We start from the raw sequence: 26,790 nt of genomic DNA, 5'->3' as shown, positions 1-26,790 counted from the left end.
CAGAAGGCTGTGTGTTCAAGCTCCACTCCGGATTCAAGCAAGTAATCTAACAGTGCACTACTGAGGGAGTGCAGCATTGTTGGAGGTGTTGCTTTTCAGATAATTTGTTAGTGAAATGCCGTCTGCCTGTTCAGGTATAAGTAAAAGATTCCATGGCATTATTCAAAGACAACCAGTGAAGTGCCAACATTTATCCCACAACCAACACCGCTAAAATAGTCAATTATCTAATTTGCTGGTTGTGGGATCTTGCTGTGCACAAACTGGCTGTTGTATTTGCCTATGTAACACTTCAAAAAAATTGTTCGGTGAGAGGTGCTTTCAGACATCCTGAGGACGTGTAAGGCGCTATATAAATCTAAGTTCTTTCTTTACTGTTGACAATCAAATCAATGAACAAAAGTTGAAGTGCTTACTTGTACAGAGGAGTCTCCCATAATGAATTTTGCCCCTTCAATAATAGCCATGTAGGAGAACCGCATTTGATCAGCTGTTTGGATGAGTCCCATACGATATTTCCTCATTTCTAATAAAACTTGTTTAATATCCACAGACAAAGGATCTTTCCGCTTGTCCATCTGTCAAAAGGTCAAACGCTGGTATTAAAGAAGGAAAATCACAGTTGAGTTTCTCAGTTCCAATCTTTCCTGTTTGACCACTTTGGGACATCAATGTTTCCTTATTGCTTGTTATAGTTTTGCTGTATAACATGTGTTACAAGCTTAAAAAGCTACTAGAATTGGAGGATGGGGGATTTGTGGGGGCGGGGGGGGGAAGAGGAGGTGGGAGAAAAGGGGGTGAACCACTCAAATATGAAGTTACACAATCAATCTCAACTACATTGGTCAATGCCCTAAAAAGAGCATTTGAATAATTTGCATGCAGTGTTTTGCTGAGTTTTAATTTCAAAATTGGCCACTATAAATATACATCTACATTAAATGTGGCAAACCAGGTAGTAACTGAAGTGAATGTGTGTCCTAGTTACTGTCTGGGTTGCAATGTTTAGCTGCTAAAGGGCCTGTCGCTTTAAGGCCACTGCTCAAATACTTCCTGTGGAAATCAGGTAACTTGAGTTTTAAATTCCAACGGCAAATTAGAGGTCAGTAAAACATATGTAAATTTCAGGCTGCGCATCAACGTTAAAAAAAAAACAACTGTTTTCCACCAGTAACAAAATGTGACAGCTAGAGTGACAACTTCTTTGCAGAAATAAATATTCACAAGCCAAAATACTGACCCAGCAGCAGTACTTTCTCCAGAGGTAACAGTCAGGAAACAAAACAAATTAATTGCCTTTAGTAAAGATGAGTTCCCAAACAGAAGTGATTCCTTTAAGTAGCTACTATCCAAGTTGTTTATCTCATTTTCTCTAGGGTTTCTTAAGAGCTTTCCTAGCAGATAATTATACCTTGTACTTATTCTGAGAATTATGAAGCATGATGTGCTGCTAGGAACTCAGCTGTTTTGTTTATGCCAATTATTTGGTTCTAGGAAGAGAAGTTTTATCATTTGACTTACAAATTTCCTTCCACATGTGCAGTCAGGAATAAGAGTTTTTGTTCACAGTATTTCACGGTTTTTGTTTAAAAGACAAATTACACTTTTAGACCCAGTCCAGAATTCTATAAGAAATCAGTGTAAAACATTACAAAGCTACTTACCAGGAGGAGGCAAGTATCAACCAGCGAGAAAGTGCCAGAGCGTCCTATCCCTGCACTGCAATGAACCATAATAGGTCCATGCTCTGGATTCAGTGAGCCAGATTCTCTCACTTTGAAAAGGAAGTTAAGGAATGAAGCAGGAGATTCTGGAACTCCAAAATCAGGCCATGTGGTATAATGAAAGTGCAAAATTTCCCTGGTTTCTTTGGTCTAGATAGGCAAAGTGACAATGGAGGAATAAACATGTCAATGCATAGTAATGTTCCATGTGATCCACTTTCTATTAAAAGCTTTTAGCCCTCAACACCCACATCTTCCAAAAAACAAACTTTTTTTGGAAATATCTTAATTTATTATGTAATGGAACTAATTAGAAGGAACTAGGAACATCAGTGAGTTAACTAAATATAAACTGGTGACAATACCTTGTGAAAACAATGTACTTCAACTATTTTAAAAATTAAAAATACTCACTATATAAACCACCTGCTTTATAAACATCTGCTTGAATTTTTCAATTACATTGAGATTACTAGCTTTGGAAATAAAAATCCTATCACACATAGGGATCTGGAAGCAGAACCAAAAGCCTAAACATAAAAGTAACAGGAGAAGAGTGCAAAGGCCAGACCAGGGTAAGGAATAAAGATAAATGGTCAAGGAACAAATACACAGTTATAAAACCGAAGTATAAAAGCACTTAAAAAAAGTAAAAAGGAATAACGAATTAAACTGCTTGTACAGCAATGTATACAACATCCAAAATAAAACAGAGTAACTGGAGGCAATAATCTGTAGCGAGGAACCAGATGTAGTAGGAATAACTGAAACATGGCTACGTAAAGAATAGGACTGGCAACTAAATACTGCAGGTTATAACATAATCAGAAAGGATAGGGAAGGAAGGGGGTAGAGTAACTGTACTAATTAGAGATAACAATGGCAGTAGCAAAAAGGGACAAAACTAACGGAAGGATAGAAACAGAATCCATATGGATTGACATAAAAGATAAGAAGTTATTGATCACACTAATAGGGGTATACTACAGACCAACTAATAGTGGAAAGGAGGTGGAGGAAGAAATATGTAAGCAAATAGGTGAAATGAGTAAAGGATATAGAATAATAATCATGGGAGATTTAACTACCCCCAAATAAACTGGCAAGAAGAGGTAGGTGAAGAGGCACAGGGAATGGAGTTTTTACAATGTGTGCAGGACTCCTTTCTTACCCAGTAGGTAAAAAGCCCAAGAGAGGAAGCACTGCTATTTCTAGTAATGGGAAATGAACCAGAACAGATAAGAGAAGCAAGCATAGGAGAACATCTAAGTAACACCGATCACAACATAAAAAGGTTTAAGATAAAGATAGAGACATAAGACGAAGACCAAAGTCATAAATTGGAAAAAAGCTGATTAAGGGGATGAGAATGGAACTAGGGAAAATTAACTGGAAAAAATTACGAACAAAAACAGAAAAGCTGTGGGAAACATTTAAAACGGTGATCAAGAGAGTCCAGGAGAAATATGTCCCGCTAAAAAGCAAGAACAAACTAGCCAATAATGACACACCATGGATGAATGAAGAAATAAGGGAAAAATTGAAACTAAAGAAAAAGGCATACACTAAGCACGTAGACAACAAGAGGGGATGACAAAAGGGAATATGAAAGGGTTAGGAAAGAAGTCAAAAAACAATTAGGAAGACAAAGAGAAACTATAAAATTAAATTATCAAGGAATATATTTTAAAAAGTATTCTACAAACATATACTAATCAAACTTAGAGGGGCAAAAACCTCTGGTCTGGGTGGATAGGACTGGAGGACAGCTAATGTGATTCCTATATTTGAAAAGGAGATAGAACAAGTCCAGGGAACTATAGACCAATTAGCTTAACATCGGTGGTAGGCAAGATAATGGAATCCTCACTCAAAAATGCAATAGAAAAACATCTAAAAACTGAAAATATAACAAAGAATAGTCAGCACGGATTTCACAAGGAAGGGTCATGCTTGACCAAGCTTACTGAATTCTTTGAAGTAGTAACAGAAAGGGTAGACAAGGGCAATACTGTAAATGTAATATATTTAGATTTTCAAAAGGCCTTCGATAAGGTACCACATAGTAGGCTCATGACTAAGTTCAAGGCATGTGGAGCCAGGGGACAAGTAGCAGAATGGATAGCAAGCTGGCTACAAAACAGAAGAGAGTAGGGTTAAAGATAGTTACTCAGACGGCAAAAAGGTGGGAAGTGGTGTTCCACATGGATCGGTACAGAGACCACTGTTGCTCACCATTCACAAATGACTTGGACTCAGGAATCGGAAGCACAATTTCAAAATTTGTAGAAGTCACCAAATTTGGAGGGGGGGGGGGGTGGGGGGTGAAGTATACTTATACCGAGGAGGACTGCGATAAAATACAGGAAGACATTAATAATTTTGCAGGATTAGTGTGTAATTGGCAAATGAATTTTGAATATAGTTAAGTGAGGTGGTACATTTTGGTAGGAAGAATAAAGGGGGCCACATACTCCTTGGAAGATAAGAGTCTAAATGGGGTAGAGGAGCAGAGGGATCTCGGGGTACAGATACACAAATCATTAAAAAGTAGCGATGCAGGTTAATAAGGTCATATAAAAAGCAAACAAAGCACTGCGGTTCATTTCTACCAGGATGGATTTGAAAAGTAGGGAAGTTATGTTAAACTTTTATAGAACCTTGCTTAGGCCACACTTGGGGTGCTGTGAACAGTTATGGTCTCCGTATTATAAAGGATATAGAGGCACTGGAGGAGGTGCAAAAAAGATTTACTGGGATGATACCAGAACTGAGAGATTAGACCTATCAGGAAAGATTGAACTGGGTGGGGCTCTTTTCTCTAGAAAAAAGACTGAGGGGTGACCTGATAGAGGTCTTTAAGATTATGAAACGGTTTGATAGCATAGACATAGAGATGTTGTTTCCACTTGCAGAGGAGACCAGAACTAGGGGCCATAAATAGGGGTCAAACAGGGAACTCAGGAGACACTCCTTTACCCAGGGTGATTAGAACGTGGAACTCACTGCCACAAGGAGTAGTTCAGGTGAGTAGCATAGATGCATTTAAGGAGAAGCTAGATCAACACGAGAAAGGAATAGAAGGATATGTTGATAGCGTTAAATATGCACGGTGGGAGGAAGCTCGTGTGCAGCATAAACCCCAGCATGGACCTGTTAGGCTGATCAGCCTGTTTCTGTGCTGTACATTCCATGTAAATCTATGTAAATGCCATGGGGTATTTTCTACACTACTTGTCGCCAACTGGATCTCAAAAAGTTCTTGTGTTCTTTAGTCACCAAACAGACCACAGATATTCAAGCATTGTAGCAATAACACTACACCTGAAATCAGTTTCAACTTTTTTCAATACTGTGAGCAGAAGTTATGTTTCTACAAAAGGGTTAATCATTAAATAGTTGATAAATTGCAGGGGTCAGCTTTCTATCAAGCAATACAGGCCATGGGGTTTCTCAGTTCCATTCCTGGTCCACGCTGGCTTAGTTTATTTTATGATGTGGAGATGCCGGTGATGGACTTTCCAACAACGTTCACCTGAGGAAGGAGGAAGCCTCCGAAAGCTTGTGAATTTAAAATAAAATTGCTGGACTATAACTTGGTGTTGTAAAATTGTTTACAATAGTTTATTTTAGTTGGGGGCAATACAATTGGTCTTATCCCTTGGGCTAGGAGAAGGAAAGGCAAAAAAAAATCAAAGTTCTCACTTCAGGCTGCTAACCAATGACTCATGTTGGAAGGGGATTGTGTGGGGAGGTCAGCTGAAGGCAAGATTCAGGTCAGCTATGGTTCCCTTCACAGTTAAATAGCTTCCCAACATTCACCATTTAAACTCATGATATTACACAGTGTGCTGAGAGTTCGGTACGTGTGGGAGTTAGGTGAAGTGGGGGAAGGAGGTGCTGCTTTGCCTTGCTTTTCCTGCAGAGCGGTAGTGGACCTGAGAGCGGTGAGCGGTGGGAGAGAGCGAGACCAGAGCGGGGATAAAAACAGCGCGGAGAGAGCGAGACCAGAGCGGAGATATAAACAGTGCGGAGAGAGCGAGAGTCCAGTCGGTGAGCGGCGGGAGAGAGCGAGACCAGAGCGGGGATTTAAACAGCGCGGAGAGAGCGAGACCAGAGCTTACTCTGAGAGCGAGACTCTGAGACCAGCGGCAGTTCGGGGTGACGTCACCAGTCAGAAAGTGACGCGGCACAGGGGAGGCAGCTGATTGGTGAGTAGGTTCAGGTGAGTATTTCTACCATTTTACTGTAAGTAAAGTAATAAGAAAGGGAAGATCTGCAGGTTTTATAGCAGATAGTGTTTTTTTTTAGTGAACCTAGGTCCCTAGTATAGTTAACATTTTCTAATTTCAACGTAATTTAAAAGGGGTAACTCAGCTAAGGCAAGTCATGGCAGCAGACCTCGCACCCGTGATATGCTCCTCCTGCAAGATGTGGGAAGTCATGGACACTACCAGTGTCCCTGCCGACCATGTGTGCGGGAAGTGTGTCCACCTGCAGCTACTGACCGATCGTATCTCGGAGCTGGAGCTGCGGGTGGACTCACTGTGGAGCATCCGCGATGCAGAGAAACTCGTGGATAGCACGTTTAGCGAGTTGGTCACACCGCAGGTAAAGGGTATACAGGCAGGAAGTGAATGGGTGACCACCAGGAAGAGTAAGAGATGCAGGCAGGTAGTGCAGGGGTCCCCTGTGTCCATCCCCCTCTCAAACAGATATGCCACTTTGGATGCTGTTGGGGGGGATGACTTATCAGGGGAAGGCAGCAGCAGCCAACTTCCTGGCACCACGGGTAGCTCTGCTGCACAGGCTGGGAGGAAAAAGAGTGGCAGAGCTATAGTGATAGGGGACTCAATTGTAAGGGGAATAGACAGGCGTTTCTGCGGCCGCAACCGAGACTCCAGGATGGTGTGTTGCCTCCCTGGTGCAAGGATCAAGGATGTCTCGGAGCGGCTACAGAACATTTTGGAGGGGGAGGGCGAACAGCCAGCTGTCGTGGTGCACATAGGCACCAACGATATAGGTAAAAAAGGGGATGAGGTCCTAAAAGCAGAATATAGGGAGTTAGGAGGTAAATTAAAAAATAGGACCTCAAAGGTAGTAATCTCAGGATTGCTGCCAGTGCCACGTGCTAGTCAGAGTAGAAATAGGAGGATATTTCAAATGAATACGTGGCTAGAGGAATGGTGCAAGGGGGAGGGATTCAAATTCCTGGGACACTGGAAACGGTTCTGGGGGAGGTGGGACCAGTACAAACCGGACGGTCTGCACCTGGGCAGGGCCGGGACCGCTGTCCTAGGAGGAGTGTTTGCTAGTGCTGTTGGGGAGGGTTTAAACTAAAGTGGCAGGGGGTTGGGAACCTGAGCAGGGAGAGAGAGGAAAGCGTAGCAGGAAGGGACAGAAGGTATGGAGTAATAGGTAAAGTGTTAAAAAAGGAAAAAGCAGGAACTAAGCGTCACAAAACAGATTTGAAAGTTCTTTATCTGAATGCACGTAGCATTCGTAATAAAATGGACGAGTTAACGGCACAAATAACTACGTATGGGTATGATCTTGTGGCCATTACAGAAACATGGCTGCAGGGTGACAACGACTGGGAATTAAATATGCCAGGGTATTTAACAATCAGGAAGGACAGGCAGGAAGGAAGGGGAGGTGGGGTGGCTATGTTAATAAAGGAAGGAATCACTGTAATACAGAGAAATGATATTGGGACAAAGCATCAAGATAATGAAACAGTTTGGGTGGAGATAAGGAATAATAAGGGAAAAAAAACATTAGTGGGCGTAGTATATAGGCCTCCTAATAGTTGCAACTCTGCTGGAAGAAGTATTAATCAGGAGATAGTCGGGGCATGTAATAAGGGAACAGCCATAATTATGGGGGATTTTAATTATCATATTAACTGGACAAATCAAATTGGGCAGAGCAGCCTTGAGGACGAGTTCATTGAGTGCATCAGGGATGGATTTCTTGAGCAGTATGTAACTGATCCTACAAGGGGGCAGGCAACCTTGGACCTGGTCCTGTGTAATGAGTCAGGATTAATTAATAATGTCCTAGTTAAGGATCCCCTTGGAACGAGCGACCACAACATGGTTGAATTCCATATCCAATTAGAGGGTGAGAAGGTTGATTCTCAAACAAGCGTACTGAGCTTGAATAAAGGAGACTATGATGGTATGAGAGCGGAATTGATTAAAGTGGACTGGGAAAATAGATTAAAGGGTAAGACGGTACATGAGCAGTGGTGTTCATTTAGGGAGTTATTTTACAACTTTCAAAATAAATATATTCCACTGAGGAAAAAAGGGTGTAAAAGAAATGACAGCCACCCGTGGCTAAGTAAAGAAATCAAGGATAGTATCCGACTAAAAACAAGGACATATAAGGTAGCCAAACTTAGTGGGAGGATAGAAGATTGGGAATTCTTCAAAAGACAGCAAAAAGTAACTAAAGGATTGATTAAGAAAGGGAAGTTAGATTATGAAAAGAAATTAGCAAAAAATATAAAAACAGATAGCAAGAGTTTCTATAGTTATATAAAAAGAAAAAGGGTGGCTAAGGCAAACATAGGTCCCTTAGAGGATGAGACCGGGAAATTAATGGTGGGAAACATGGAGATGGCAAAAATGCTGAACAAATATTTTGTTTCAGTCTTTACAGTAGAGGACACTAAGAATATCCCAACACTGGACAAACAGGGGACTCTCGGGGGGGGAGGAGCTAAATACGATTAAAATCACTCAAGAGATGGTACTCAGTAAAATAATGGGACTCAAGGCGGATAAATCCCCTGGACCTGATGGCTTCCATCCTAGGGTCTTGAGGGAAGTGGCAGTAGGGATTGTGGATGCTTTGGTGATAGTTTTCCAAAATTCCCTGGACTCAGGAGAGGTCCCGGCAGATTGGAAAACTGCTAATGTAACACCGTTATTTAAAAAGGGTAGTAGGCAGAAGGCTGGAAATTATAGGCCAGTTAGCTTAACATCTGTGGTGGGTAAAATTTTGGAGTCTATTATTAAGGAGACAGTAACGGAACATTTAGATAAGCATAATTTAATAGGACAAAGTCAGCATGGCTTTATGAAGGGGAAGTCATGTCTGACAAATTTGCTTGAGTTCTTCGAGGATATAACGTATAGGGTGGATAAAGGGGAACCAGTGGACGTAGTGTATTTAGACTTCCAGAAGGCATTCGACAAGGTGCCACATAAAAGATTATTACTTAAGATAAAAAATCACGGGATTGGGGGTAATATTCTGGCATGGGTGGAGGATTGGTTATCGAACAGGAAGCAGAGAGTTGGGATAAATGGTTCATTTTCGGACTGGCAACCAGTAACCAGTGGTGTTCCACAGGGGTCGGTGCTGGGTCCCCAACTCTTTACAATCTATATTAACGATTTGGAGGAGGGGACCGAGTGCAACATATCAAAATTTGCAGATGATACAAAGATGGGAGGGAAAGTAGAGAGTGAGGAGGACATAAAAAACCTGCAAGGGGATATAGACAGGCTGGGTGAGTGGGCGGAGATTTGGCAGATGCAATATAATATTGGAAAATGTGAGGTTATGCACTTTGGCAGGAAAAATCAGAGAGCAAGTTATTTTCTTAATGGCGAGAGACTGGAAAGTACTGCAGTACAAAGGGATCTGGGGGTCCTAGTGCAAGAAAATCAAAAAGTTGGTATGCAGGTGCAGCAGGTGATCAAGAAAGCCAACGGAATGTTGGCTTTTATTGCTAGGGGGATAGAATATAAAAACAAGGAGGTATTGCTGCAGTTATATAAGGTATTGGTGAGACCGCACCTGGAATACGGCATACAGTTTTGGTCTCCATACTTAAGAAAAGACATACTTGCTCTCGAGGCAGTACAAAGAAGGTTCACTCGGTTAATCCCGGGGATGAGGGGGCGGACATATGAGGAGAGGTTGAGTAGATTGGGACTCTACTCATTGGAGTTCAGAAGAATGAGAGGCGATCTTATTGAAACATATAAGATTGTGAAGGGTCTTGATCGGGTGGATGCGGTAAGGATGTTCCCAAAGATGGGTGAAACTAGAACTAGGGGGCATAATCTTAGAATAAGGGGCTGCTCTTTCAAAACTGAGATGAGGAGAAACTTCTTCACTCAGAGGGTGGTAGGTCTGTGGAATTTGCTGCCCCAGGAAGCTGTGGAAGCTACATCATTAGATAAATTTAAAACAGAAATAGACAGTTTCCTAGAAGTAAAGGGAATTAGGGGTTATGGGGAGCGGGCAGGAAATTGGACATGAAGCTGAGTTCGGATCGGTCAATGCCCTGTGGGTGGCGGAGAGGGCCCAGGGGCTATGTGGCCGGGTCCTGCTCCGACTTCTTGTGTTCTTTAGATTTGTGGTTGGGATCAGATCAGCCATGATCTTATTGAATGGCGGAGCAGGCTCGAGGGGCCGATTGGCCTACTCCTGCTCCAATTTCTTATGTTCTTATGTTCTTATGTTCTAAGAATGGCACCCATGGACATGTACCCCAATGACAATCAGCAAGTTCTGGAAAGATTCTATAGCTCCCTTCAGAAAGCTGATTTAGACAATTAGGTTGTCAGATACCATAAAGTGTGCTGTTTACTTACAACCACCATATCAAAACACAAGTTGGGATCAGCTTTATTGCATGTGCCTCCCTTTCATGACCAACAGTACAGCTAAAATAGGAATATAAACAAAGTAAAAAGTAAAAGTCAGCAGAATTTTAAAACCAAGTTGGAAGTTTTAATTTTTAAAAAAAATTCAGAAATCTCAAAAGCAAAAGCAAGGGCATTTGGCTCAGTCAACAGAAGGTGACCTTTAAACAGAGTATCAGGTCATATTTCCACCTCCTAAGTCTCGCGTTTTTTTTTTGCAAATTCCACGCTGATATTGCAATGGAATCAGGAATTTCAAATGTAAATAGTACACAAAACACAGGTTTTTTTTAATTTAAAGAAAAAGCAGCACTATTCAATGAAGTGAGTGAGACTATTTAGAGTTGTCTAAATAAACTGCATTTAGCTGTATCATAAATAATGCATTATAACCAAGATCTACTGGATACTGATTTTTTGAAATAAAACATACATGTAGGACATGGGGGGGGGGGGGGGGTGGAGGGGAGGAGAATAAAGCTTACTGGTGATGGAAAGTCAATTAAACTAAATTTTAAAAACCATAGACAGAGGAACAGGTCACCCCAAAATGTATCTCAGCCAATTAATTAGTTTTGAAGTGTAATCATTTCTGTAGGCAAATGCACAGCTAATTTGTGCATAGGAAAGTACCACACTTATTAGATGAAATGACCAACTAATCTGTTTTGATTATGTTGGCTCAAGGATGAATATTGACCAAGACAGAGAACTCCCTGCTCTTCTATAGTCTTACATGAATAGACCATGGGATCTTTCGTTCACCTGAACCTGCAGATGGGGCCTCTGTTTGATGTCTCATCTGAAATATGGCAACTGCGACAATGGAGCACTGCGTCAGTACCACACTCAAGCGTCAGCTACATTACATGCTCACATCAGTGGGGCTTGAACCCATAACCGTTGGCCTCAGGTGAGTGCTACCAACTAAGCCAACATTATTTGATCATTGACCTAACAAACTAAAAAGGTGCCAATCCAATTTCAGGGTTGGAATTTCTGCTGATCTGAGACCCATTATTTTCCATCTTGGGTCAGTGGAAAAATAATGCAATCCACCCATAGAAACTTCTACTTTTTCACAGCAGGAACTTGTTTGCACAGATGACATATCTAAAATCACACATGGACTTCATGAGATGAATGTCTGAATGAGGGCACAAATCCTACAGAATTCTGGATTACTACAGAAGTCCTGGATTATCTGAAGGAATAATATAGGCCTGCATCAGAAGAAAATCTGAGCCTTGATTTTTTGGGGATGGGGAAATGAGAAAAAAAAATTGAAACCTAAAGTTCATAAATGCACTATATTTTCCAGAATGGAAATTCAAAAAGGAAAATTGTCCAGTACAAGGCAATAGAAATCCACAGCGTTTATTACTGTTAATCATAACTGCCCCCACATATATACCTAGAAAATTAAAAGTCCAGTGTCCTGCAGGCATATGTAGGACACACCTTATAGTCGGTCACATTATTGGCTCAAGTAATTTCTATTAACTTAAGAATGAACTTGTATTTAGATAACACCTGGTCACATCCTCACAGTGTCCCATAGTGCTTCACAGCCAATTAATTACTTTTGACACTGTCACCGTTGTGGGCAAACATGACTGCCAATTTATCCATAGCAAGATCCCACAAATAAATGAGATGATCAGTTAATCGGCTGCTCAGGACACTGGGAGAAATTACTGCTCGTTTTTGAATACCAAGGAATTTTCTAAATTCACTTGAACAGGCAGATAAACCTTCAGTTTAATGTTTCATTTGAAAGGCAACACCTTTGACTAGTATTCCACTGAAGTGTCAGCTTGGATTGGGGCTTGAACTCAACCTTTTGACTCAGAACAGAGATCTACCAGTTGAGCTGTGCTGACACTTAAATATTCCATTAACTAAATACGAATCAATCAAAAACCATTTCCATTTGTTTAGATTGGTAGGAAAGGCTACCAATTACTAACCAGAAAACAGCAATCAGATGCATCAGCCAAAAAAATTCTAAAACTGCTAATTAAAAATGAATTGGTCAAAAAAAAATGTCCTGCAATTCCTCTCAGCAGTCATGTTGATTTTCACCCAGCCATGTTTATAGCCCTGGTTTTGCTGCACCTCTGAAGCTTGCCTTACTTTCTCTGGTGTTACGGAGGCTCAACTTGGTAGTGGACTACAGTTCGCAGAATGCATCAGTGTCACTGTGAGCAGTTCCCATAACAGAGCTCAAGACTGCTACCTCAGTCAACCTGGATGTAGAGGGTGTGAGGGAGGTAAATACAAACAAGAAGTTGTGCCATGCTCTCTGAATGGTCAGTCTTGCCAATTAAATATCCTGGAAGAAACACCTCAAACTTTTTTTTTTGAGTCGGTGGGGGTCGGCGGCGGGGGGAAAGGAAAGAATACAAGATTTTTCTCATTATCAAGACTCGCTGTTTATGTACATTTGAAAACTCCCGTACAGTTTTAACTCAGCAAAAAGATGAAACGCATCACTTGAATAAATCAGTGGGTAACATGTCGGAGGCATATAGAGACAATGGAAGATATATAGAAGGGCAAACAGAACAAAAAGACAAGCTTGAAGAGTTAAAGACGGCAAGAGAACATATGCGGGTGGGGAGGGGAAAGACAGACGTGAATTACAGGAAGATTACTTTTTATTCATGAGCAATGCTGGGGGTGGGGGTGGTTGTCAACTCGTATACTTATAAATCAGTATGAAAGCTTATATGCTTCATGCAAACTAGTAAATGCTACAGGAAGCTAGGAGCACCTGGCTATGCACTGCAATTCTAAAATGTTTTCAGAACTGGAGAAAGCAAGTTCTTGAAGCTAGCCACATATGCAAGTATACAAAGTGATGACTTTTGTGTGCATGTTTGGGGAGGGAAGAGTTGAGAGAAGGGGAGGGGGGAGAAAAAAAAACAGGTTTTTGAATTTTAGTAGTAAAATCAAAAGGAAGGTCTTTGCCTTAAAGTAACTATTTAATGTAACATTAACACTAGTGCAAATGGTTGTGGCAGGTCATGTGACTACAAACAGAAGGGACACTTTCACAAAAACTCTGAAAAATTCTGTAAAGGACAACAGCCTTTTCCCTTCTCAAATATATTTACATACAATATAGTCACTGTTATGTTTGTCTGGAAAAAAAATCTGGCTTGAAGGCTATAAAGATAAAATATTCAGATTTTATTACATACAGATCAGAGTACAGACTGGGTTTAATGGCATTATAATGAACTGAAAACTGTGATTTTTAAAAAAAACTTCAATGTTCAGTTCTTAGTTTGTGCCAAACCACTGGCTTAGTAAAGCTTAAATACTCCTTGGAGATCATTAGTCTTAATGTATATTTTGCAAATTTATAATACAACCATGAAACTTGCATTTTCCCATCCATTAGTCTATTAATACAAGTATTTTTATTTTGGAAGAAAATAAATTGGAACTGTTGAAATAAAAACATGCTGTGCTGCTATTTTACACCTGTCATATTTTACACCTGTCATATGATCACTCTATTCCTATTTACAGCCTACTCACCTGGACAGTTTGGCAGTTTAACCATTACAACAGGAAAGTAAAGGGGGAAATAAAAGAATTAATTTACGTTTATACAGAAACTTTTATGATTTCAGGATATCCCAAAATGCTTCATAGCCAATGAATTACTTTTGATGTGTAGTCACTGTTGTAATATAGGGAAATGCGGCAGCCAATTTGCACACAGCAAGAACCCAAAAACAGCAATGACATAAATGACCAGATAATTTGTTTTAGCGATGTTGGTTTGGAGATAAAAGTTGGCTAGGAAAAGTTCCCTGCTCTTTTTCGAATACTGGCATGGGATCTTTTACGTCCATTGAGAGAGAATCAGGACCTTTGTTTAATGTCTCATCAAAAGACGGCACCTCTGACAGTGCTGCACTCCTCAGTACTGGACTAAAGTGTGAACCTAGATTATATGCTCAAGTCTCTGGAGTGAATCTTGAACTCTTGACCTTTTGAGGCGAGAGTGCTACCACCGAGCCAAAGCTGACACCTACAGATGGTACAGCTGGTTCTAAAAGATATCAAATTAGGTGATAAGATGAATCATAGCTATATACTCCCTCAGTAGTGTTGAACTGGTGTGTTACATTGTGGCTACATCAGCTGTCCACTGTCCCAGTGCAAAAATCACTATACAAGAAAGCTTTTTTTTCTAATTTAGCAGGAACAACTGATAATGTTGCAGGTTCTACATGCAAGACTATATTCATTGGCTAGGTCAATGCTACATTTTCGTGGCAATTGTAGAAAACAATTTTGTAGACACTCTTCACTCCACAGATACACATTATGAATAAATGAAAGCAATAATCCAATTCTGAGGTTCAGACTTCCATGAGTGACTCCAGCATCTCAAGAAATCACAATCATAGAATTTCACAGGACAGGAGGCCATAACCTTTCATATTTCGTAAGTTGAAACCCAAGGAATAAAAGGGGCAGTGGCAGCATGGATACAAGATTGGCTAAGTGACAGGCAAGAGAGTAGTGGTGAACAGTTGTTTTTTGGACTGGCGAGAGGCATACAGTGGTGTTCCCCAGGGATCGGTACAAGACCATTGCTTTTCTTGATATATATTAATGACTTTGACTTGGATGTACAGGGCACAATTTCAAAATTTGCAGAAGACACAAAACTTGGAAGTGCAGCAACAGTGAGGAGGATAGTGATCGGCTTCAAGAGGACAGAAAGGCTGGTGGAATGGGCAGACACACGGCAGATGAAATTTAATGCAGAAAAGTGCGAAATGATACATTCTGGTAGGAACAACGAGGAGAAGCAATATAAACTAAAGGGTACAATTCTAAAAGGGGTGCAGGAACAGAGATCTGGGGGTATATGTGCACAAATCATTGACGGTGGCAGGGCAGGCTGAGAAAACAGTTAAAAAAACATGGGATCCTGGGCTTTATAAATAGAGGCATAGAGTACAAAAGCAAGTTATGAAGAACCTTTATAAAACACTGGTTAGGCCACAACTGGAGTAGTGTGTCCAGTTCTGGGCACTGCACTTTAGGAAGGATGTGAAGGCCCTAGAGAGGGTGCTGAAGAGATTTACTAGAATAATTCCAGGGATGAGGGACTTCAGTTACATGGATAGACTGGAGAAGCCGGGGTTGTTTTCCTTAGAGCAGAGAAGGTTGAGAGGAGATTTGATCGAGGTATTCAAAATCATGATGGGTCTAGACAGAGTAGATAGAGACAAACTGTTCCATTGGCAGAAGGAACCAGAAGACATAGATTTAAGGTGACTGGCAAAAGAACCAAAGGCGACGTTCTGCTTCCATCACTGTTTCTGATTTTCTGGTTGGACATTCCATATTCTAACAATTCTCTGGATGAAAACAAATTCCTCTAACTTCTCCCTTCAATCTTTTGGTAATGATCTTAAATTTATGCCCTCTATTTACTGACCAGTGGAAATAGTTCACAATAACACCTCACAATTTTGAACACCATAATTAGACTGCCTCCTAAATGTTTTTGTTCTAATAAAAATACTCCAATTTCTCTCATCACTCCTAACTAAAACCGCTCTTCCTTGGTATCATCTAAATTAAATTCTTCTGCAACCACTTGGCTTCAAATCCTTCCTAAAGTAACGTGCCCAAAACGGTTTGCAATATTTTAACTGTGGCCCTAATCAATAATTTGTATAGGTTGAGCATTAACTTTCTAATTTTGTACTGTATACTCCTATTTATAAAATTTAGGATTTTATGTTTTTTTTGTTTAACTCACAGACTACTCTTGCAATTCACTAAGAGGTATGCAATATCCTATATCTTAATTTAAGCTTGACTAAACCAAATTTGCCACATAAATTAAACTTGATGGACTAGATTGCAGGTTATCAAATTTCCAGAAAGATCTATATTTTTACTAAGTAGGCTTGGCTCAGCAGTTTTTATAATTTAACACTTGTACAAAGCTTATCTCAATATACTGTTGCAACTTTCACCTCTAAGTCAAGTTGTAGATTCAAACCTTACTTCAGGACTTCAGCACACAATCTAAGCTAATGCTCGAGTGAAGTACCAAAGGAATTTTTTTTTAAATTCATTCATGGGATGTGGGCGTCGCTGGAGAGGCCAGCATTTATTGCCCATCCCTAATTGCCCTTGAGGTGGTGGTGAGCCGCCTTCTTGAACCGCTGCAGTCCGTGTGGTGAAGATTCTCCCACAGTGCTGAAGGGAAGGGAGTTTCAGGATTTTGACCCAGCGACGATGAAGGAACGGCGATATATTTCCAAGTTGGGATGGTGTGACTTGGAGGGGAACGTGCAGGTGGTATTGTTCCCATGTACCTGCTGCTCGTCCTTCTAGGTGGTAGAGGTGGCGGGTTTGGGAGGTGCTGTCGAAGAAGCCTTGGCGAGTTGCTGCAGTGCATCCTGTGGATGGTACACACTGCAGCCACAGTGCGCCGGTGAAGGGAGTAAATGTTTATGGTGGTGGATGGGGTGCCAATCAAGCGGGCTGCTTTGTCCTGGATGGTGTCGAGCTTCTTGAGTGTTGTTGGAGCTGCACTCATCCAGGCAAGTATTCCATCACACTCCTGACTTGTAGATGGTGGAAAGGCTTTGGGGAGTCAGGAGGTGAGTCACTCGCCACAGAATACCCAGCCTCTGACCTGCTCTTGTAGCCACAGTATTTATATGGCTGGTCCAGTTAAGTTTCTGGTCAATGTGACCCCCAGAATGCTCTATCAGAGGTGCTGTCTTTCAGATGGGACATTAAACTAAAATAAGGATGGAACTGTTCAGATGAATGTAATATGGCACTATTCAAAGGAGAGCAGGAAGTTCTCCAACATTAATCCCAGAACCAACATCAAAAATAGATTAACTGGTTATTTATCTCATTTGCTATCTCACAAAATTGAAGCATTTTTATCCAAGTGTGGTTTGGTGGTGTTCTTTTAAATCTAGTTAAAATATATAAGCAGTTTTTTAAAAATTCAATACTTGTACAAAGCTCCTCAATATACTGTTTCAAGTTTTGTTGGTTATAGGCTTGAGTAGAATAATTCAAACAAGCAACAATGAGATAGACGCAAATAATTGACAGTTTTCAAAAAAATGTGTCAATTATCCAAAAAATTCCATTAACAGTTTTCTGGGATATAAAAAAGAGTTGTTCTATTTGCATCAGAGACTCAGTATGGAAATCTCAGAAGGAACCAGTCAGTTTAAAATTCAGCACGCAAAAAAAAAATTCTGCATTAAACTTCCAAGAAATAGTGTAGATTGGTGCAGGCTCTGGCAATAAGAAATTTATAAGAAACATGGCTTAGCGTAAAAGTTTCTTTTTTAAAATCAAGAGTTAGCCTAGTATTTGAGGCTGTGATTCTTTTATTGTTTCTCCACTTGGAGTTGGGTGGAAAGATTTCTACTGCAAATATACAACTATTATGACTTACTAATTATTTGTTTGTCTTTTGTTAAACAAATTCACACAATAGTTTTAAAATTAAAATGAGGTCTGAAAGTATGATGCTCTATTTGCTCTTTGAAGACAAAATACAGGAAGACTAGTAAACTTGCAGAATGAGCATGCAATTGGCAAATGAATTTCAATATAAGTGTGAGGTGGTACATTTTGGTAGGAAAAATAAGGAGGCCATATACTCCTTGGAAAATAAGAGTCTACATGGGGCAGAGGAGTCAGAGTGTACAGATACACAAATCACAAAGTAGTGACACAGGTTAAGGCAGCCATAAAAAAAAGCAAACCAAGCACTGGGGTTCATTTCTAGAGGGATAGAATTGAAAAGCAGAAAAGTTACGTTAAATTTGTATCGAACCTTGGTTGGACCACACGAATACTGTGAACAGTTCTGGTTGCCATATTATAAAAAGGATAGAGAGGCACTGGAGAAGGTGCAAACAAGATTAACTAGGATGATACCAGAACTGAGGGGTTATACTTACCAAGAAAGATGGAACAGGCTGGGGTTCTTTTCTCTAGGGTGACCTGATAGAAATCTTTAAGATAGTGAAAGGGTTTGATAAGGTAGATGTAGAGAAGATGTTCTCACTTGTGGGGGCATCCAAAACTAGAGGTCATAAGTATAAGACAGTCACTAATAAATCCAAATAGGTAATTCAGGAGAAACTTCTTTACCCGAAGAGTGGTTAGAATGTGGAAAGTGCTACCACAAGGAGTAATTGAGGCAAATAGCATAGATGCATTTAAGAGGAAGCTAGATAAGCACGAGGGAGAAAGGAACAGAAGGGTATGCTGATAGGATTAGATGAGGAGGGGTGGGCGGAGGCGCATGGAGCATAAACGTCAGCATGGACAATTTGGACCGAATGGCCCATTTCTGTGCTGCAGAACTTATGTAACTCTATGTAACAATATAGGTCCTATGAAAGCATAGGATAAATCCTGTAGCTAAAAATACTTAAGACATGATTTTCTGCTTCATTATCCCAGGCACGTTACAGAAACTTATCTAGATCTCAAGGTTAAGATTGATACTCTTGAAGGTATGGAGAGTACACTGAAAAGTAATAGAAAAGTTTTAAAAATTTGCTGTGTTTGTGGGACTTTGGTGTGTGGAAATTGGTTGCCATGTTTGCCTACAAAACGGTGACTACACGTCAAAAATAATTTGATGGCTGCGAAGTGATTTGAGGATGTCCTAAGGTCATGAAAGGCTCTATATAAATTCAAGTTATTGCTTTCTTTACTGATTAGTTCTGATTGAAGAAAACATTTCCATTATATGACTGATTACATCTCGTCAAAAATCTCACATGTACTTTCCTTTCAGGTTACCTTCACATCCATTCCTCCATCCCTGGACAGGAGAAGTTCTTTCAATTTGATGGTCTTCGAGTAAAACTATATTGATGAAAGCTAGCATGCCCTAAAATACCATATTTGAGGGGAAAATATGTACTTTTACCAATCTTTGGTCCAATTTCAGTCACTCTTCCCTATAGAAATTCTTCAGTGAGAATTAAGCCAATAATACTGAACCATAGGGAGTTCTTCATAGTAGGAAAACAGCTATATTTCAAAAGCTGACATTCCCAAATTCAAAATGTGTTGATGCACTTACTGCAAGGTTTTCCACCTCCAACTGTCGTACTGTGTAGTATGATTTTACATCTTCAGAAATCAAGGTTAGCTTGAATTTTGTGTCTGCAAATATCATGTCCACTTCTTCTTTACTTGGCCAGTACTGTGCACATTTTATCTAGAATTAAAAGAAAATTTTAAAGTTGACTTTACCTTGTGCTAACATTCAAGCTTTCTGCTCTTCAAAAAGTACACCAACTCAACATTTTGTGTTATGTTTTAATACAGCTTATTCTAATAACCACCTCCAACTGTGCTCCAAAGCTCTATTAAAAACTCCTGAGGCAATGCCACATATTCCATCTTATTCTGAAAGGACAAATTGAAGGGTACAGCTGTTTAGCGATGAAGGAAATTTTATTGAGGATGAAAGAATGGTGAAAAGAACAGTGGAAATACAAGTATTTGCCTTGGTTTTCACAGAAGAGTGTGATACTGGGAATGTAAGCAAACAAAAAGAGATGGACCAGTTATACTAGATAACTATAAACTTGAAAAAAACAAGTGGAAAAGGCATTGGGCCCATACTTCCTAGAATGTTAAGGGAAGTCAAGGAGGAAATAACAGAGGCTCTGACCATAATCATTCAAATATCTTTGGATTCAGAAGTTCTGTCATATGATTGAATACTGCCAATGTAACAGGCCCATTCAAAAAGGGAGAAAGGGATAAACCAGCTAACTATAGGCAGTTCAGCCTAATACCAGCAGTGGGTAAGCTTCTAGAGGCCATAATACGAGATAAAAATAATACTCACTTCGGAAGAAATAGCTTAATTAAAGGCAGTATGCACAGACATGTAAAAGACAGGCAATGACTGACAAATTAAGAGTGTTCTTTAAGGAAAAATAGACTGTATTGATAAAGGAAATGCGGTAGATACTGACTTTCAAGAAGCCTTTTGATAGAACCTTCTATGCAGCACGTCGATAAAATTGATGTGCATGGTATTATAAGTAATGTGGTAGCGTGGATAGGAAATTGGCTAAAGGACAGAAAACAGAGCAGTGGTTAATTGATGTAAACAGTAATGTCCTCTCAGGGACCAACGTTAGAATCATTGTACAATTATACCAGATGATCTGGACTCGTGTAGAAGGGACACTATATTAAAATTTGCAAATGACAAAAATAGGGAGCGTAGTTAACTATGACAAGGACTAAGTGACCTCAGGAGGACATAGGTGAATAGATTGGACAGAAATATGTAACATTATATTTAATGCAGAGAAACATTTTGGGAGTGGGAAGCAAGAAGAAATATGCACCAAATGAGACGAGCAGAGAGATTTCAGGATTCAGATACATAAATATTTAGATGTAGGAAGACAAGTTGATTAGGCAGTTTAAAAAACCCCACAGGATCCTAGGTTTTATAAATAGGGCCAAAGAGTACAAAAGCAATGAGATAATGCTAAATCAATACAAATCATTGCTTAGACCACATTTAAAATAGTGTCCCCGCTTTTGGGCACCCTACTTTAGAAAGGACATCAAGGCTATGGAGAGGATATGGAAAAGATGCATTAAGATATTACCAGCGATGAGAAACTGTGAGGAGAGAAACTGGGGCTTTTTTCATTACAGCAGAGAGGGTTAAGAGATTTGATAGGTGCTCAAAATTGAGGAGTTTTAATATGGTAAATAGGAAAAAAAACTATTTCTACTGGTTGGTGAGTTGGTAACCAAAGGCCATAAATTTAACAAACCACACAGGGATAGCAGATGTTTTTTTGTGCAGAGGATTAATAGGACATTAAAAAAAGTCCACCAGAAATAATGGTTGAAGTTTTTAAAAAAGGGAAGTGGATAAATATCAAAATAAAAAATTACAAGGGTGTATGAGGAAAGGGTAGGAGAAAGGGACTTTACGACTAGCTCTTTGAGCCGCTAAAAGCATGATAGGCAAAATAACTGCCTTCTGTGCTGCAATACATTTCTATTCCTTCTGGATCATTATTCTAGAAGTGGTTAAAGTTAAAGCCTATTAGCTGCCTCCAATATGAGCTGCAAACTTGATCAATAGCAGCCAATTTCCCTCAATGCCTGAAAGCTATGCCTTCCATTTTTGTTTATTCCATGAGCTTTAATACAAGAGGGTCAGGTCAGCCTTTGCTCTGCTTTTGACATACAGTAATTTTCTGCATTTAATTCATATTAAAAAAAACAAGCCTGAAACCCAGATGCATGATAAATACAAAACTCCAGGTAGTGAAAAATGATACATTTCCTAAGTAAAATGTTTATTCTTTGAGGCAGTGGATAGAATAATAGAAAGGGCGAAGGTAATTTTACCATACCTCCTACCTAGGATGCATAGAATAGCAGTCCATTTCAAAAAAGGTCAAAGCCATTGGAGTATCCTATAATTCTCATCCCCTCTATTTCTGTTTATATTGAGATTATATTTGTGATATACTTCCTTACACAAAAGTATTTTACCAAAAATCCACATGAGAATAGTTCAACAGCTTTTGTGCAACTGTGGAAATTTTACCTAGTTTTATCCCCATTCCTGACATTACACTCTGCAACAGGATAATTTCTCTGCACATAAAATTCTCATTAATCTCAACTACAGAATTTGCAAGTATGTAATAGATATATATCAATTTATGAGTAATGTAAAAATTTCCCAAACTCCAGGTTTTATTATCTATGTTTTCTTCACCCCCTCAATCTTCAATACTCCTATAATCTGCAGGCTTCTAAAACCCAAGTTTAACATATTCTAACTACTACCATTCTACTTCTCATCTGCTCTACTATTCTCTTCAACCTTAGTGGTGTAATGCACCATGGATCATGAAAAACAAAAAAGGAAACTTTAACACTGAAGTACCTCTTCTGCAATATCACTGATCTTGACTATATTTTTGGCTAATCTAGAACAAAACAATTGAATGAAGTTGCTTTGAAACATAGGTCTCATGCAGCTGGTAGCAATGCCAAAGTACACTTGCCAGATTCGCTGAGGCCAGCTGCCAGGAAGACCCAGGCAGTCCCACATTTTAACATTTAGCCTGGCAGAGATGCATATGAGTAGCACTGGTGAAAACCTAGCAACAGATTGCCTGTAAATGAGGCACTGAGACCATTAGTAAGGGGAAGGGGGAAAAATAAAATCTTGAAATGAAAGCCAAAAAAAGGCACTTCTGAAGCAAGTTCACTGCACCTAAGATTTTTTTTGTGTTGAGGGAGAGGAAAGAAAGAGAGGCATGCAACTAACATTCAATTATCATGGTCTATTAAACCTACCACATGCCCTGGAAAAGTAGCCCATTTCTTTACTTACAATGTAATTCTCTAATGACGCTCAATTAATCACTGCTTGAGTCACTACCCAGTAATTGTCACCGATTGGGCATGTAGATTAAATTTCAATTACCTTTCAATTATTGTTTAAATTAACCAAAACCACTGCATCAGTGTAACAATGTGTCTTCTCCCATAATAAGACAATTAATTACTTGTTCCACATCATTCTGCACAATAGTTCATGAGGTGCATGGAAATGTATTCAACTACTTACTGATCCCTTTTCAATTACTCTGTTGAGCATGACAACACCCCTAGACTTTTGCTCCCAAACCATCTCCCAGAAATGGCCACATGTATTTGGAAGAGGACCCTGTAAAAGCAACACGAAAATTAATTCTTGGCCAAAAATCAATTTTTGCATGCCATTGCCATGCTATATGACATTAAGTACAATGCAAAATCCAGAATAATTAAGTTATCCAAATTCACAAAATTTCTAACTCTTTACACATCTCAAAGTTTGAAGGCTGTATCAAAGATTTGAAAGCTTTAACTCGGATTGATTGACAACGAGGGGGAGGGGCATGAGCAGATAGAGAAGGGGATGAAGCAAAATTAAGCAGGAAATAAATTCAATTTAGCAGAGATTCTTTATTAAAGTCCGGAAGAATCTGCAGGGAATCAATAGCTACTAACCCACAGAATTCTTTCATGAACTAACATTTCTAGCTATTTTTCATAGAATTCTCCCATGGAATCTCAAATTTCCATTACAGGCAGTTTAAGGAGGAGTGGGGCACAATGGACATCAACTGGGAAAACCCCATGAGTGATTCTTTCCACACCTTAGACTGGTTATACCATATAGGATCAATAAATCCTAGGTGTCAGCCTTGGCTCAGTGATTGCACTCTCGCCTCTGAGTCAGTAGGTTGTGGGTTCAAGCTCCATAATCCAGCCTGACGCTTCAGTGGAGGACTGAGTGGGTGCTGCACTGTTGGACGTTCCATCTTTCAGATAGGATGTTAAACTGAGGATCTGTCTGCCCTTTCAGTTGGAAGTAAAAGATCTCATGGCACCATTTGAAGAGCAGGGGTGTTCGCTTCATGTCCTGGCCAATATTTATCTCTCAACCAACACCACTAACAAATTATCTGGTCAAGCATTTCATGGTGTGCATGCTCATGGTTTCCCTATGTTACAACAGTGATTACTCTTCAAAAAATACTTCATTGGCTGTAAAGCATTTTAGGACATTGAGGTTGTGAAAGGTGCTGTATAAACACAAGTCCTTTTCTTTTGTTTAAAAGATTAGAAAAAATTCAGACCATCTTGAAATACTGTGGCTAAGCAGTGATGTACATACCTGCAAATTTAAGATTTTATTCCTAGTGAGAAACTATTAATGTATCAGGACTACTTGCCCTCATCATAGAAGGCAATTATCATTGACCACATCTTTAATTAGCAATTAAATATTTAACCAGAGCACCAAAACTATAGAAGGGTACAAACTTCACAGTCCCACTGAAAAACTCTTGGTAGATAAGTTGTAGAACATTCAATTTCACATTGCCTCATAATATCCAACACAATGGATATACATCATTCCAGGATTACTATATAGTGAATTAAGACACTTTTTTTTAAAAAAAGCACTTCTGGTGGGGTTTATTGCTCAGAACTGAACTGTCTGGGGGCTCAACAAGCTGTGGCCAATACTGGGTCTCCTGTAATTGGCAATGGATGCTCCACATCCAAATCAGAAAAAAGGTCGATATGCATTGGCTGATACTTTCCTTCCAAACAAATTTAGAAGTGGATTACATGGCAATTTTGCAGTATACTTATGAGGGGTCTTGGAACAAATCAAAGCTGCAGCATTTAAAAAAAACTATTATGAAACAAAGATATTTTTATTGTAGAGTGGTTCCAATTTGTGCTTGTAAGAATCAATGGCTTAGGATACATCAATGCAGCTTAATACAATATGAATTTTTACTTTCTGAATATTACTTCAAAGTTACAGGAAAATTAAAAAGCATGTCTTAATGTTAAGGTAAGCTGTAATTTTAGATTTTGCACTGCTTACTGGCAGCATGAAATATTGAAAACAATTTGATGATACAAATACTTTGTTGTTGCACAAGGTTATATATTTACTAAAAATACACACCAGTGCTTTCATAACTGGTGCTGCTAATAATTCCAGCAACTGACTTTGTAAACTGCTTGACTTTCTGGCCAAACTTCAGATTTAGATGCTGTCAAAAAGGGAAACAAAGCTTTTGGACCACAGATATTTTGGGCACTTTCAATTCTCTAATTACATAGAGATATAGGTGACAGGGGGTAAGAACACTATCCTTTTACTTGTGGAGATGCTGTTTGAAGCAAGTCCCAAAAAAGGTGGGACAAAAGCTTCCTCTCTGCTGGAGAAAGGTGTTAAATGAAATGAGTTTGGGTAATATTAAAGATGACTGAAGAGCACTGGGTGTAAAGAGGAAAAATATTTAATTCCTCAGAATCATCATCCCTCAGCTTGATGAGCTAGTTCACTTATGTCAAATGCTCAAATGATATTTTAGAAATTAACTGAGGGCCTAATACCAATGATAACATTAGGACAAAATATAAAACAAATTTGTAGAAGAAAAAACATTTTTCTTCAACATGTGTAGCTCTTAAAAATGCTCACCTGAGTCAGAATGTAACTCCTTTGTGCCTCTTCCATTTTAATCAAGCTTGCATTGACATAGTCATTATCACCCTGCTGTAGCTTAATTCGACTGTGATCAACTTTATATATCAAAAAAAGAGTAGTGAGCATTATACATTTACTGTATTTTTGACAATGCACAACAGCACACAGGAAATATCAATCAAGCTACTAGTAACATAAGAAGGACACATACATAATAGTATATGAACATTACACATTGTTGCATTTTTACATTTGTGGCAATGTATAAGCTGCATTCTTCAGAACCAAGCATTTTACCCAGAACAAGCAGCATGGAATATCTTATAGCACTATTTGACAGTACAGCTTGAAATGGTCTGAACATGCTTCTGGCTGGTTAATAAAATGTCATGAAATGAAAGTAAGAGCAGTTTTAAAAAAACATAGGAAGTTAAACCTTTCAGACATTTATAAATGTTGTCAGTTCCATTATGTATAAAATGAGTAGTGAAATAAACTACAATGGGATGCAATTTATTTGAAGAGTTCAAGAAACACTCCTGTTTGGATAAAATGATCACCTATTAACTGGTCATACTGCATTAAGTATTAATTCAGCATAAAACTAATATATGTTATGATAAAACATACACACTTCTCTTTTTAAGCCTATGGGGAATGGTTTTACTGGAAAGTACAATAAACAAGGGGCAGAAATTAGAGCTTCTATACAGTATAACCCAAGTTTCAAAATATGGCCTGTTACCATTGAGGGGTCTTGGTCTCCACCTCAAAATTCAACATTATTCTCTAACAGATTAGGTGAAAATCTGGATCCCTCAAATATTGTTGCAGTTGGGATAAACACACAATCATACAAAGTTTGACTTTGCCCCAGGGTGTAAAGTGTAATTTTATGTGGGCTTCTATGCTTCCCGACCCAGGACCTTAAGGATAGATATTCCATTTAATCCTGCACTTTGCATCCCATCTTTTTCAGTGGCCTAGATTTAAAACCAGAATGTATTCAATTGGGTCTGTTGGCTGCCCAAAAAGGAAAACCACATCTAATTTCCTCGAGAAAGTAGGTGGCTAAATTGATACAAATCTCAGAATGCTTTTGATTGCCAATTGATGCCCTGTAGTGCTGCCTATGGATAAAAAAATCTCTTCCTGCAACTACCTACTCGACAATTCTTTAGACCACCTCGTGTCAATCTTCTACACTTTCTCTCTTCGCCCGGCTCTCACTTCGTAATCGACTTGTCACTCCCAATTTGTTCCAGCTTATTTTTCCACCGCACAGCGT

General features: G+C 39.3%; 1 protein-coding gene across 1 annotated transcript in view; it reads right to left on the bottom strand.

Annotated features, from left to right (window-relative positions):
- Window positions 1–26,790, bottom strand: part of LOC137335289 (tyrosine-protein phosphatase non-receptor type 1-like) — a 121,144-nt gene that overhangs the window by 17,262 nt on the left and 77,092 nt on the right. Inside the window, exons 3-7 of the mRNA XM_068000588.1 lie at window positions 25,497–25,597; window positions 23,070–23,168; window positions 19,518–19,655; window positions 1,665–1,874; window positions 417–578 (exon numbers count right to left, since the gene is read on the bottom strand). Coding sequence (XP_067856689.1) covers window positions 417–578; window positions 1,665–1,874; window positions 19,518–19,655; window positions 23,070–23,168; window positions 25,497–25,597 — 710 coding nt within the window. The remainder of the gene's footprint in view (window positions 1–416; window positions 579–1,664; window positions 1,875–19,517; window positions 19,656–23,069; window positions 23,169–25,496; window positions 25,598–26,790) is intronic.

Source organism: Heptranchias perlo, chromosome 19 (genome assembly GCF_035084215.1).
Source record: "Heptranchias perlo isolate sHepPer1 chromosome 19, sHepPer1.hap1, whole genome shotgun sequence".
Taxonomy (NCBI): domain Eukaryota; kingdom Metazoa; phylum Chordata; class Chondrichthyes; order Hexanchiformes; family Hexanchidae; genus Heptranchias; species Heptranchias perlo.
This window is presented reverse-complemented; position numbering and strand designations above follow the sequence as displayed.